At 44.7% G+C, this 13,725-nt stretch overlaps 1 protein-coding gene and 2 long non-coding RNA genes across 4 annotated transcripts in view; 2 read left to right on the forward strand and 1 right to left on the reverse strand.

The window, feature by feature from the left end:
- Nucleotides 1–678: 678 nt before the first annotated feature.
- LOC147241399 (uncharacterized) lies at nucleotides 679–3,031 on the forward strand. Its single transcript, XR_015110854.1, has 3 exons — nucleotides 679–697; nucleotides 846–902; nucleotides 2,959–3,031. It is a non-coding gene; the product is annotated as an uncharacterized LOC147241399 (long non-coding RNA).
- LOC147241400 (uncharacterized) lies at nucleotides 2,781–4,772 on the reverse strand. The gene is made up of 3 exons (XR_015110853.1): nucleotides 4,708–4,772; nucleotides 4,080–4,162; nucleotides 2,781–3,073 (listed from the first exon to the last, which is right to left on the reverse strand). It is a non-coding gene; the product is annotated as an uncharacterized LOC147241400 (long non-coding RNA).
- Nucleotides 3,863–13,725, forward strand: part of gpr158a (G protein-coupled receptor 158a) — a 64,438-nt gene continuing 54,575 nt past the window's right edge. The window contains exons 1-2 of one of the 2 annotated variants that reach the window (XM_086191149.1): nucleotides 3,863–3,960; nucleotides 4,128–5,286. In XM_086191149.1, the coding sequence (XP_086047275.1) occupies nucleotides 4,436–5,286 (851 nt within the window). In that variant the 5' untranslated portion in view covers nucleotides 3,863–3,960; nucleotides 4,128–4,435. Of the gene's footprint in view, nucleotides 3,961–4,088; nucleotides 5,287–13,725 lie in introns of those variants that run through there. The other variant, XM_086191150.1, reaches the window with a different exon arrangement.

Below are 13,725 nucleotides of genomic sequence, written 5' to 3' on the forward strand. Positions count from 1 at the left end.
ATAGATATGTGGATTAATAGATAGATGGATAGATATGTGGATTCATAGATAGATAGATATGTGGATTAATAGATGGATAGATATGTGGATTAATAGATAGATAGATATGTGGATTGATAGATAGATAGATATGTGGATTGATAGCTAGATAGATATGTGGATTAATAGATAGATGATAGATATGTGGATAGATAGATAGATATGTGGATAGATAGATAGATAGATAGATAGATATGTGGATAGATAGATAGATAGATAGATAGATAGATATGTGGATAGATAGATAGATAGATAGATAGATATGTGGATAGATAGATAGATAGATAGATATGTGGATAGATAGATAGATAGATAGATAGATATATAGATAGATAGATATGTGGATGATAGATAGATAGATATGTGGATTAATAGATGGATAGATATGTGGATAGATAGATATGTGGATGGATAGATAGATGGATATGTGGATTAATAGATAGATAGATAGATAGATATGTGGATTAATAGATAGATAGATATGTGGATAGGTAGATAGGTGGATAGGTAGATAGATAGATTGATTGATATGTGGATGGATAGGTGGATTGATAGATCGATAGATGGCATGCTGCTGTTTGCCCACACCAAGCTCCAAACTTGCTAGCTAGTAGCACGCTACAATGCTAAAAATAGGAAGGATCTTAACACAAGACTGGTCTGTTGGGTTATTTTGATGAATAATTGTTTACTTTAAGTAGGAATATATGAACAATGTTCTCAGATAGAAAGTGGTTTACCTGCGATGTTATTTTTCATGGGCATGGTTATGATTAGAGTGTTTTTTTTTGTTGTTGTTGTTCTAGCAAGAACAAGGAGCCAGATGTTTCTTCCGTGCTGACAGGAAACTACGCATTACTACGGTAGAGTGAACAAAACAACATGTACTTTGTCATCTAAAGTGACCTAACGGTTGAAGAGTGATCATCAGTGCAGTCTCTCTGCCTGTGCACCAGTACCTCCATCATATTTTGTTACATCCACACACAATCCCCCTCTTTGGAGACCTTCTGGCTCTTAAGGGGGGTAACAGGCTCTCACTGACCTGCATGAAAATATCAGACAATCCAGAGATATAGAACATCTGTGTGGGAGGCAACTATGCGAGAAACACTGGAACACGGAGAGTAATTTCTATCAGGATTACCACAACGGCTCGTTTTTGATCAAACTGCAGGTCACGGGAGCTGTAATCTTCCTGTATATTTAGCTGCAAGTATTTATGGCTGTTTACATGTGCAAGCGGGGAATGGCTGCAACTCCCACGTCACAACATTCGGTGAGAATTACAGGTAGCAGTTCTCCAATGACGGTTCAACTGCTGTTGGCAGAGAGGAATTCCAGTTTGAGGTGAAAGTCAAGGGTGCTGAGGAAAACCGGTTGCGCTTCCACTCACCATCACATTTATGTCCCCTTTTTGAGCAGAAGGTGGGGGTTCAGAAGCAATCGGGTGAATTTTTTTTTAAGGCTTACAGATCAGACGCGCGGAATCCTCGTCAATAAATCTTCATCAATAGCCCTAAAAACGACGGCCTGCAGGGAGGGCGGGCATGAGATCTTCCACTAGATTTTCAGGATTTGCATCTTCAACATCACATCAGCCAAAACGGTACATAATTAAGCTGCTGTCGATTTCAGGGCCTGGTTGATAACATATTCATTATAAACCAACTGGCAGCACATTACCATGGAGAACCCAGATGGCTCACACCTCCTTAGAAAGTGCTATGTCCAACAATTTTTATTGGTTTGATCATCATATCTATGCACAATATTAGCAGCCTGGAAATAAACGGATCCTGACTGGGCTGGCTGACAGCCTCACTTTCAAACTTGGAGTTAATCAGTTCTTAAGCTTACGCTGTTAATTTTGCAACTAAATGTTTTTTTCCCAGCTCAGACATCAGCTTTGTGTCACGTGAGCGGTTTTTGTGTGGCCAACGGCATTTAGCTAACAGTGGACAAATAACACCTCTGGAGGAGGTTAGCGCCTCCGTGGTTTCGTCTCATCAAAGGCAAACGGGGCTGTTTAGTTTTGGGTTAGTGTCATAAATCACACAATCAAAAGATCACGAGATGAACAGTTTTATTTCAAAATATATTCACAAATTAACTCTGTAGTATTCGAAGCGCAAATGCCGTTGTTAGACGCACAGAGCGCATGAACCACACTGTGGAGGTCTGACTTCGCCGTCACCGTGTCAGGCGTCACCCTTCCTCTGAATTGCGTGTGATGGCACGTCATGTTCTTGGCAATCTCCAAACTGCCATTCAGCCACGTGCTAGCAAACGCATGCCACAAGTACAGTATTTAATCATCTATTTTTACACTTAAAAAATATGCATAAAAAAATAAATAAATATGCATTAAACTTTATGACTGTGTAAAACAGTTCTCGGCCAATGCCTCAAACACGCTGGGTTTAAAAATGACCACAGGAGCGTCCGTTTGTGCTGGGAGGTGTTGACGCGAATGTTGAGACCAGACTCTGCATGTGCCTCTGATGAAGCTCTACCCCCCTCAGAAGCTCTGGACTTGCAAAGCAGATTGACTAAATTAAAGCTAGCTGCATTTTTCGCAGTGGGAAATTTCAGTGCTCCGTTTAAGCAGGCTGATTAATCTGATTTATGAATGCCTTCAGACAGAAACAAGTCTTTGATGTGCTCGTTTATTCCTGTTAAGCATCCAGCTGTCCCCGGTGTGGGGATGTCAGGTGTACCCTCTCCTGTCTCCGACTGTTTGCTCGCAGACGTCAAGATCTCCAGGCAGGACAAGCTCTCACAGCTCTGGATGCATCTGTGTGGTCAAAATAGCCAGCAGGTCTTCAGGTTTCGCCGTCCCTGATGGCCCCGGCGCGCGGGCCGGCTCCTGGCTCTGTCACCCTCCGTTACGCCTGTCTTCCCTCACCCTGCTTCCAGGACAAGATGCCTCTGGGCCACATAGCATGACGTGACATGCCCCGGCGAGTAACGAGGAAGAGAGGATCTGACGGATCGGTGACAAAGGGGAGCAGCGAGGAGACGTGTCAGACCTCTGCAACGATACCAACCTGAGGTTATTCTCTGTCGTTAGTTTGACCAGCACATGAATGAACTTATTGATTAGCAACATATCAAGGCTGAAGGGAGTGCTTATATATATATAAAAAAAGACATTTATCCCAGTGCGCCTCTTTGAACCCGGAATAGGACTCAGTTTTTCTGTGTGCTGAGATCAATGTTACACATTTATCATTTCTATTTACACGCCTGTCTGACGTTTTCCTTTGTGTGTGTGTGTGTGACTGTGTGTGTATATACTGGACGTACACACCTCAGACACATGCTTAAAAAGGCTTGTGAGAGAATATTCTGTGGGTGCAGGCACGATGGTATCAGCTCAAGGCCTGTTTCAGCAGCACAACCAAGTCAACAGAAACTTCAATTAATCAATTGGTGGGAACAAGTTATGCGTCCTGGCCACAAATCAGTGACATTGAAGGAGTGAGTAACGTCTACCGGCCACGAGTGTTACCTGAGGTTACCTGAAACCCTGACCATAAATGTCAGTTAGTTAATCAGTTAGTTTTAATCTTCCTTCCTTTGGCCACTTCAGGCCTCCGTACAATCAGAATTCTTACTTTACAACTCGGAATCAAAGTGGTTTCCATACGGATCCACCCCCCCCCCCCCCGCCAATGAAAATCACATTACTTGAAAATTTATTTTTAAAAAAAATTTAAAAATGAAAGTCGTCAAGTTCGAGATGAGAACACAGCTCCGTCACCTCTCCACCAAACCCTTCAACGTGATTGACAGAGGGGGCGGCCATAGGCGGGTTGATGGCACCTGATGGAGACCTGTGAGGTGGAGGAGAAGACGGCACAACTCCTGTACACCAGCCTACTTCATGAGTGTGTTGTGGTCGGAAGAGGGCGGAGTGTGAGTGACATCTGACTGCTCCCTGACTCCTGAAAAAAAAAATGTGTGTGTGTGTGTGTGTATATATATATATATATATATGTATATACACACACACACACACACACACACACACTTACTAATAACATTCCCCTTTACTCCTCCTTCCTCCTCGTTGATTTACGCAGAAGGAGCGCGTCCGCACAGCCGAGCCCCAGACAGTCTGAGGGAGAGAGAGAGAGGAGAGAGAGAGGGGGGGGAGAGAGAGAGAATACTCCACATCAACAAGCTGGATGAAGCATCTGTAGAGAATAAGAAGGGATTTATCCGGCGAGGACAGCCTCTCTTCGCCGTTTGATTTCGAGACTCAAGAATCTCCTACAAGTGGTGAGGCGATGCTTTAGCGGAGCAAATTCGGTAGATTATTCCCCAGCCAGCACGCCCGCCTGACGACACTGTAATTCCGAGCATCTGTGGAGGCTTTCTGGAGGGGGAGATGGCTGTTTTCCGGCTGGCGTTGCTGCTGCTGCTGCTGCAAGTGGGTTTCTCCCTGGGATCCAATCATCAATACGCGGAATGGTCAGAGGAAGAAAGCCGCGCACGGGAGCCGATTCACGGCGCACAGACGCACCGTCGACCGCCTCATCTTCCCGGAGAGCTGCCGCAGAAAATCGAGGAGCATCTCCCCAGGGTGGTCACGGCGTTTCTGCACACGGGCGACTCCACCACCTTAAAGCACGCCAATTGTTCGCGGAGGTACGAGCTCACCTCTTTGCGGGGAAGGTCACACGCCACCCCGCATTACTCCATGAGCGGCGTGTTGGATACGGTGCTGCACGCCACAAACTTCCTCAACATGATCCTGCAAGCCAACAGGTCCAGGGAGCAGAGTCTCCGGCGAGACATTGAGTGGTACCACGCTCTAGTCACGAGTATCCTGGAGGGAGACGCCAAAATCCACCGGGCTGTTGTCACTTTCAGCGCGGATTCGTCCGTGGCGGGGCCCGCCGTGCTGCTCCAAGCCACCAGGGCCGGTGGAGAGATTGTCCTCCAAGACCTCTCCGGCATGGCCCACCAGCATCTCCACAACCGCACCGCAGACACCGAGTGGTACCACGATGTTAAGAACAGGAAGAAGCCCAGTTTCCATAAGAGAGTGTTAAGCCAAGATATTAAATCAGCTGACAATTCTTTACAGAGAGGAGAAAGTTTCATCCCGGACAAGACTCATGTCAAGTGGTCCGCACCCTACCTGGAGTGTGAAAATGGGAATTTTGTCCCCCGTTGGCTTTTGACCTTATCGGCTGCCTTCTACGGCCTGAGGCCCAACTTGGCTCCAGAATTCAGGTGGGTGGAAATGAGGTAAATTGAAAACCTGACACCAGCTCATCAATCATGACGTTTTTCATGAAGCTGGACCTGTGATGCCCTCACTTAAAGCAGCACACCTTCTTTTTTTGGGGGGGGGGGCTTGAAGCCAGGCACCAGTCTCTATCCTGTGCCACACCAGGGAGCTGAAACCCACAGAGCCCGGCTAGTTAGCTCAGCATAATGAATGGCAGCGGATGGGCAAGTTAGCATACACCTGCCAAAAAAAGCCTTTAAAGTTGCAAATAATGACATTTTATAATGGAATAACAATTATAAATGATGAGAAATTCAGGTACGTAGCCGGAACTACTTTCCTGACAAAACCACTGGTTAACTTTTACCAACAAAACAAAAATGTTTATCGACAATTAGACGAGCGCTGCTTTTAATCATGGCTGACTACCGGACAAACCAGGACCCTGAACCACAGGTTATAAAAACCTGATTGGGCAAGAAGGAGGTATGCTAACTCTCCCATCCACTACCATTGATTGCACTAAGCTAGGTGGCCTCCGTGGGTCTCATCTCCCTGGTACACACAAAAGCAAAGAAAAATATCCATCATCTTCTCATGTTGCTCTGAGGATGGTGACAAACAAGCGTACCCCCCCCCCCCAAAAAAAAATGTGTCACTCTCGTTTAAAACATCATTCATGACACAAACCCGGACTGAGCCCGGATCATGACTCTCTTTCCACACACCGCATCTTGCCAGCGGCCTCCTCCTCTTATTGAGGGGGTTTCTTCTCTCCTCCAGTCTGACAAGGCGGCAGGATACTAAAAATAACCCGGGATGTAGCAGTGGTGGAAACCTCTGGCTACCGGCCCTAATTCATTTTTTAAACTTGCTCAGGAAATGCCCTTTATTTTTCTTTCAAGGAGGAGGAGACTTCTAAATCAGTGATGAATCAGAACCCTCCTGAAATAAAGATGTAGTAACCAGATATGTAGGAGAGGTGAAATGTGTCTGTTTTGTACAAGCTGTGTCCCAAAGCCCACCCCCCCCCCCCCCCCCCACACACACACACACACACTGCAGCCTGCTGGCGGTATGTGCCAGCAGTCCTGACATGCACTGAAATAGTCAAGTGTTAAAGCTCCATAGGATCCTGACCAACATCTTCTCGATGAATATTTAATCCGGATCACTAGTTGTGTGTGTATTGCCTTCAATGAATCTTTAATTGATACACTCGAGTCGCTCACAGGCAGGCACGGATTGCAAATGAGTCAAAACCTGACGTGATTATACTGTAATAGCCTATCAGCTCCCCAGTGTTATCCCAGCCCCAAAGCCCCCCCAAGCAGCTCAGTCTCTGATCTGATTGTCAATTAGCCCACATACTCGACTGATGACTAGTCAAACCTGTTTCACACCTGAATTGGAGTGTGCAGCTAATTTGTGAAGCCCCACATGTATAATTCAGTAGTTGTTTTTTTTTTTTTTTCTTCTTCTTCTTTTTTTTGCGAGGGCTCAGAGAAAACCCTCCCACCATCACCAAAGGAGCAGTTTTCCACCTCCAGCCTCCTCCACCAGATCGAAGGTGTGACATGTGGTGGCATTTTGTATTGTTTAATGTCTCTGGAGAGTGGCCTGTTCAATAGCACTTAAAAACGCATATCCCACGGTGCTTCAAGGAGCAGCGGAACAGCATTCGTTGTCACAAATGTTCCAACACAACAGTTAAGTGTTGCTCCAGTTAAAATGAGGATTCCTAGTAACCATGTACAGTAAATAATGCAAGAGGCGCTGCTTATGGAGCTGAAGAAGTGATGGTGCAGCACATTTAAGACAAATACAAGTATTGGAGACAATAGTTACAGAAGCCAGTTAGCTTAGCGCTGTGAGTGGAGGTAGTCTAGCCTGTTTTTTTGGGTTTTTTTTTTTTTAACAAATAAGCTACAATTATTATATAATTATTATACAATTATTTAATGAGCTTTAGATGGTACTGGTATGCATATTTTGGAACCTTTGGAGTTAGCAGGCAAATGATTTTCCACCGTTTTAGCTAAAAGAAGCTATGTATGCTAGTAGAAGCATCAATACATGTGAGCGCAATATCATGTTCTTCTAAATAAGATACGGCCAAAATAATGTTGTCATCACCATCATCGGGGCAAATGCTGACTCTGAAAGATTGTTAATGGTTGTGGACAGAGATTTTTGATATTTGAACAGCCCAACAAATACACCCCTCCGCTGAAGGGCCCTTACGCCTCATTTCTGCGTATGTCCATGACTATGTCGACCAGACAGGAAGTAGATTAATTCCCTGTGGAAAACTCAGTGATTGCTGTTGCATACGCTTTTGGTCCACTAATGGCATCAAGGATGTGGGCAATTTGTACCTTCATTGCAAATTTCAGATAGACTGTTGACAGAGTGCTAGCTAAAACAAGCTAACGGGCTATTAGCGAGCTAGCAAGCTATTGCCGCCTCTGCCGCTATCTTTGTAGCGCTCCATGCGGACATTCCCCACGTCTTTGTGTCAAAAAATGGACAAAATGCGTACTCCGTGTAGTATACTAAATAACTGGTGTTAGCATGTGGAAAGAAGGAGTTAAAATCATGGAGGGCTTCACCAGGGCATCTACACGAGGAAGAGAGGCGAAATATGTGCAGTGCAGAACGTGATTTTTCATTGCTTGTACCACAGCTTCAACAGTGAAAGTAAATTATGCCGTCAGTGACACGTGCCCAAAACTTGTCGGTGAATTGAAAAACACAATTTTTTTTTGTTTTGTTTTATGCGGAGCAATTAAAAGAAGACTCACATAGATGTGATTTGGCACTCAAGTGATGTGACTGATTCAACACCAACAATGGATAAAAAAAAAAAAAAATCCTTCATCCGCCAGTTTATGGTTTGAATGAGTTCATTTAGGATTTTGCCAAACGTTCACCGGCTCACACATCTCACATATCAAGTTTTTAACATATTTCGCATGATGAATTGAATATTTTTGGAACATTGCCTGATGGTTGGTGATAATGTCAATACTACTGGTTTTGGCATTTTACACAACTAATCTGTCGTCAGTCAGTCTTTAAGTCCATAGTAAACGGGGTTCGTTACAACCTTAAACAACCCTTAATCTGTTTCTCAGTTTGTTTTTGACAGTCGCTCATATCAAAGTAGCAGGCGGCTAATCCTGCATCCTCCCTGCGCCTCAGCACCCTGCCGGATAACTGAAAGAGGAGAGGAGGAGAAACGTTAGCCTCCATTCAGACATCAGCTCTCATCGCTTTCCCCTCCACTTGAATACACAATCAATACGGCAATGAATTAATAATGAATGATGTAGAACAACAACCCGGCATGGGCCATCTTGATTCCAGCCTTTTAATGCTCCAGTCACTTCCTGTTTGTTGTGATGATGCTGCAAGCAGCAAGGTGACTTGTTTTATGCAACCGCCATATGGAAATGAATACAAATGGAGCTCTGTTTTTTGCTTCCTATTTAGTCAAACACACGGACTTGTTAGAACAGGAGTGTGTGGACATGTGTTGGTGATAGATCGACCTGTTGTTTGCGCGAAGGTGTAAGAACTCGCACCTCTCACACTTCGTCTCTCCTCTCGCCGTCTGTCTCTTCAGCAGCACTTGAGGCGCAGGGGAGGCAGCTTAGACCACACACAGGGGAATGTTTTCAAGTGTGTGCGTGTGTGTGAGTGTGTGTGCCATTGTCGGAGGCTTCTCTAGGAAGAAACTATCGCCCTAATTGGCAGATCACTTGAACTTCAGAGAATGCACCACGCATGCTGTAACTCACCTTTCACAAAGCAGACCTTAATTGCTCTGAGGCAGCAGTAATATAACAGGACAACTTTCTCAAAAGAAGAATTATAAGAATTTTATGTTATTTATGTTATAGTAGTTCTAATAAGCTGGCAGTATTTCCACTTTGGCTTTACTTCCCATTTTTGCAGTTACAAGCAGCTCGAGTCTGGACAGCGCTGTAGGATCCCGAGAGTGGGAGGCCTTGCGCTCCAGGAGGAGCCAGCAGCATCTGCTCAGGATGGGCACGCTCCAGAAACAAACAGGATGGAAACCCCGCAATTCCCGGGGCTAAACGCCATCATATTAGATTCTAAATTGAGAAGGAAAATGTTGAAATGAGTTTTTCCTGTAACCCGAGGCATGCGGGGGGTGAAAGATCCCTGAGGTGCTCCTTCTCTTACTGCTGATGTCACTGGGACTCCACTGCTCAGTGAGGTGGCCTGTCAGTACCACGCCTTCAGCCAGTAAATGTCAGCGTACTACCCAGCCGCTCTGATGCGCTGTAAAGGGATCTTTTCCTACTAATACTGCTGATGAAGGGCCTAATCGCTGTGATTTTGATAGTATTACACGAATGATATCCACTTGCACCTTCAAGGATTATGAATCTGTGATATTGTTGGTGCAGGTTTAGCCTGTAGCACTCTGCTGAGGGAGAAACCGAGCTGTGGTATTCTCATGGACTGTATAACAGAACTGGATGGCTGTGAAAAGTGAAGCCAAGGCCCAAAGGTAGTGCAGGGGTCTGTTGTTGAACTCCCACTGTTTTCTCTGACTTGGTTTGGCATCTGCACAGACCTCACCACAGACCTGTGTCTGCGGGCGGGAAGACACAGATGAAGGAGTGTGTCCTGCTTGCTAAACTCGCACCTCCTCTGGTCAGTAGAGGTACCTGCTGGGGAGGTGAACTGGGGGAGTTGCGTGATCCACAATGTAGATGACAACACCTGATGGAGGGAACATGCAGTTCACTACTCTGAGAGTCGGAGGGGCCGCAGCAGTGACCTGGAGAGCGTGGTAGGGTGAAGTGGATTGAACGGCGAGGAAAAGAAAAGCTAACATCAGACTACAAACAGACGATAACCAAAAAATAAAGTGAAATAAATATGAGCCAAAGTTAAGAGCCTCAGAAGGTGTATTGTTCAAATGGCCAGCAGGGGGTGAGCAGTTGCAAAGTCTGTGAGAAAACATGTTAACTTCTCACTTGAGAAGAATGCTTGTTTCTCCTTTTTAATGCAGCGTGACTGTCGTTTTTGTGTCATACCAGAAGTGCATTCGGTCTAATGCACCTTCACTGACTGCGTATACACTTTGCCTTTAAGAAATAAAAGAAAGCAACCCCGTAATCATTCCTGAGTGAAATAACCATATTGCTATGCATTGAAAAACCAAGCGCCGTTGTGTCTGGGTGATGTAACATTATCTGGGGACAATTGAAATGAAACTGATGTGAAAAGTGATTCACTGTGAGCAGCAGTGAAGATGCACACAGCCTGCTGTCTGCAGGCTGCTTCCAATTTAGATTCTGCTGTGATTTGATTAAAATAAATTGATCAAAATAATGTAGAAGAGACGGCATGAGACTGCCGAATTATCCAAAAGTAGGGCTCATGATCTCTCTTGTCTTTCCTCTAAATGACAAGCACACAACTTTAAAAATGCTCGTTTTCTGAGTGGAGTTTGGATTTGGTCAGCAACAGTAAGTTTAATGTGACGCAGCTTTAAAACTTGAACTTTTGCAGGATCAACAAACAGTGGACACAGCTGTAAGGAAAATAGACAAAATAAAAGGATTAAGTGAAAGATCACGTTTCAAGGTGTTTAGTTTCTTGTAGCACGAATTGTAGGGTTTTTTTTCAACGTAATGACGTAGAAGGGTAGATTAAAGGCTGTGTGTTGGTTATTTTTACCTATGAGACAGAACTTTTTTATTTCTGGTGATCACTGACATGGGTTTGCTCCACACAACTGTCAGGTTGTTTTTGTCAGCAGCTCAAATCAGTTGAACGATATTCCGACTTCTGTCTTCAGAAGACTTTCAGTGAGTGTCAAGAGTCCCGAACTCATGACAGACTGTGCTGGCTCTAGAAAAGAGAGAAGTCTTCCCGTTTGCTTCCTTTGACAAGTGCTGCGCCACAGGCGCTGTGTCTTTTTTGATGACCAGCGACAGAACTCAATAAAATGACCCAGGTCGCATTGAAACGTCAGTAGACAAGCAGCATCTTGCCCAGCAGCTAGACTCACATTAGCTTCTGCTCTCCCTGTCAGCTTAATGCATTTCTATCACATAAGAGACATTTTCCTCAGGGAGGCTGCACAGTTTTAGCATCGTGATAGTTCTATGACATAATGCATGAACTGTGCCCTTCTAAAAAGGACAGAGATGTGCTCTTGTCAAGACATCAGGGCAGGAGGAATATGCATGCAGGTTCATCTGGGCGTGCAGCTCTTCCGGCTACACGGATCATGTTTTAAGCTTGTGCCAGTCTTTCATGTTCACTTCTACATCGTATTATTTCTGGTTTCTATGCCCACAGCCAGGGTGCCTGGAGATGTCGGGGTGGACGACCAAAACATTTCTATTAAAAGATATATAAAAGAGTACTGCCTGCTGAGGGGGGAAATAGAAAGTCAAACTAAATTTAAAATGCCTGGAAATGAAACTGGCATCAATACACGTAATCACATTGTCCACTTAGCATTGTGAATCCTATAATAGAGTAGCACAGCAATGAGTCCTAAAATTCTCCCAGTGGATTTGCATTCAGGGTTACACTTGATAAGGTCATTTACTGGACCACTGCCCCCCCCCAGTATACAGGGACCGATTTACTGATGGCTCTATGTCCACATCAGGAATGCGAAGTGATGCTACGCCCCTTTACTTTACGCTCCCTTTCCGAGCAAGTTAACCAGCGTCCAGTGGTCTGCCTGTTGAAGGGCAGACTATAAATTCAAAGGCTGTTAAAGCAAAACATCCAACTCCTTCAGCTGTGAAAGCATAAAGTTTGCTTCCTTGTCTGTCCAGAAATGTGTTTTGACTGTGCATGGTTTGACTTCTGGGTTAAATAGTGCCCACAGGACAACAGAACATGGCGCTGAAAGCCTGGGAGTTTAAGGTCTGTGGTTAATATTTTCTATTTTGCACATGTGTATTACATAAAATATGTCAGTTATGAATTTCAAAGCATATTTGTGTCTTGAAAACGACAGTTGCTCCCAAGCGGTTGGATGAGACTGGAGAGGTTGACAGGGACGTTCAACGTCATCCCGGTGGAACAGAAGCAGCTGGCTGGGGTGTCACGTGGCCGTGGTGTAGTTAGCGCTTAGCGTAGCTAAGAGTTAGCTTCATACTTCTACCAAATTGTATTTAAGCTTCAAAAATGATATAAATGCTTGTTGGTGATGACTGTGTTGTGAAGGAAAATCTACACGCCTCATAAACATTTGGTCAACTCAGCTCTTATTTTCTACTTTAGCTTTTGGTTGAGGTGTTGCTGCTCACTTCAAATACCTCATCCTTGAACCGCTTTGTAGCTGCTGACAGAACAAATTCTGCTTCAACTGATTGCCATAGTTTTTGGACTTTGTCTATTCGTGTCATTTGACTTTGACAGATCTACTTTGTGATGAGTCACGTACGTTTTTCCTCACAGATGTGAGAAATGTGTCTTTGGTGCCACGATTCGTTAAGATTCAGACTTTACCTCTTTTGCTGTACATAGAGGGTAAACAGGCTAATCAATCGTTTCCCTTTTCTGGGCTTGAAAAGAGACCTACATCTGCAAGTGCTACTGTTCTGACATTCAGCATTCATTCATGAATACGCCAAAGAATGACTTGTAACAAAGAGGGCACACGGAGGCCTTCATCGCCTACATGTTTCTGATGAATATCCCTTTGCAGCCCTTAAGCAATTACTCAGATACATCTCGAGCCCACTTCATAATGTGAACATTAGCAAAGCCTGACTGGTCTGTCAGAAAGACCAGAGCCCCTGCTGCTGGGATGCTCCCATCTGTGCTGGCCTGGCCTTTAGACCCACAAAGAATGGAGGATGAAAGGGGAGAGTGCCTCTTTCCTGGGGGTGCCACAATCTCCTGCTCTATGTGATAACGCTGCCTTTGCTCCTGTTCCTCCTCTTTCAAATTGCGACCTAGTCTTTGCGCTGCACACATTCAGTTTCCACAAGCTATTTCATACACCGTGTGTCCGCATTGGAAAGGATGCCAAAGATTGCGAGGGGAGTTGGAAAAAATAGTCAAAGGGTGAATTTTTTTCCCTCTTTGACAGCTGAAACAGACATTTAGATGAACCCTTGGTATTGAAGTAATGGTCATGTTGTTGTACTCTGTGCGTCAGTTGCCTGTTTTGTGTGTTTCCTCCTCTTATTACATAACGGTGAATTGAAACAGACGTAATTTCTCAGCAAAACAACCAGCAGTGCAGTGGAATATAGCAAGGTCAGTTTGCCCCAAGGCAAGACCGCAGCTGCAGTTATTAATAACAGAAGTACAAGCAAAGAGAGCGCTGCACCCGCCTGGTGTCCACAGGGAGCCGGCCAGATTAACCACCTCCTATACACCTGGAGATCAAGCCTCGCCAGAAGGATTTCTAGTGTGAGAGAAAG

Source organism: Aulostomus chinensis, chromosome 21 (assembly GCF_037954235.1).
Source record: "Aulostomus chinensis isolate RoL2024-O1b breed Wild chromosome 21, RoL_Achi_v1.0, whole genome shotgun sequence".
NCBI classification, from domain to species: domain Eukaryota; kingdom Metazoa; phylum Chordata; class Actinopteri; order Syngnathiformes; family Aulostomidae; genus Aulostomus; species Aulostomus chinensis.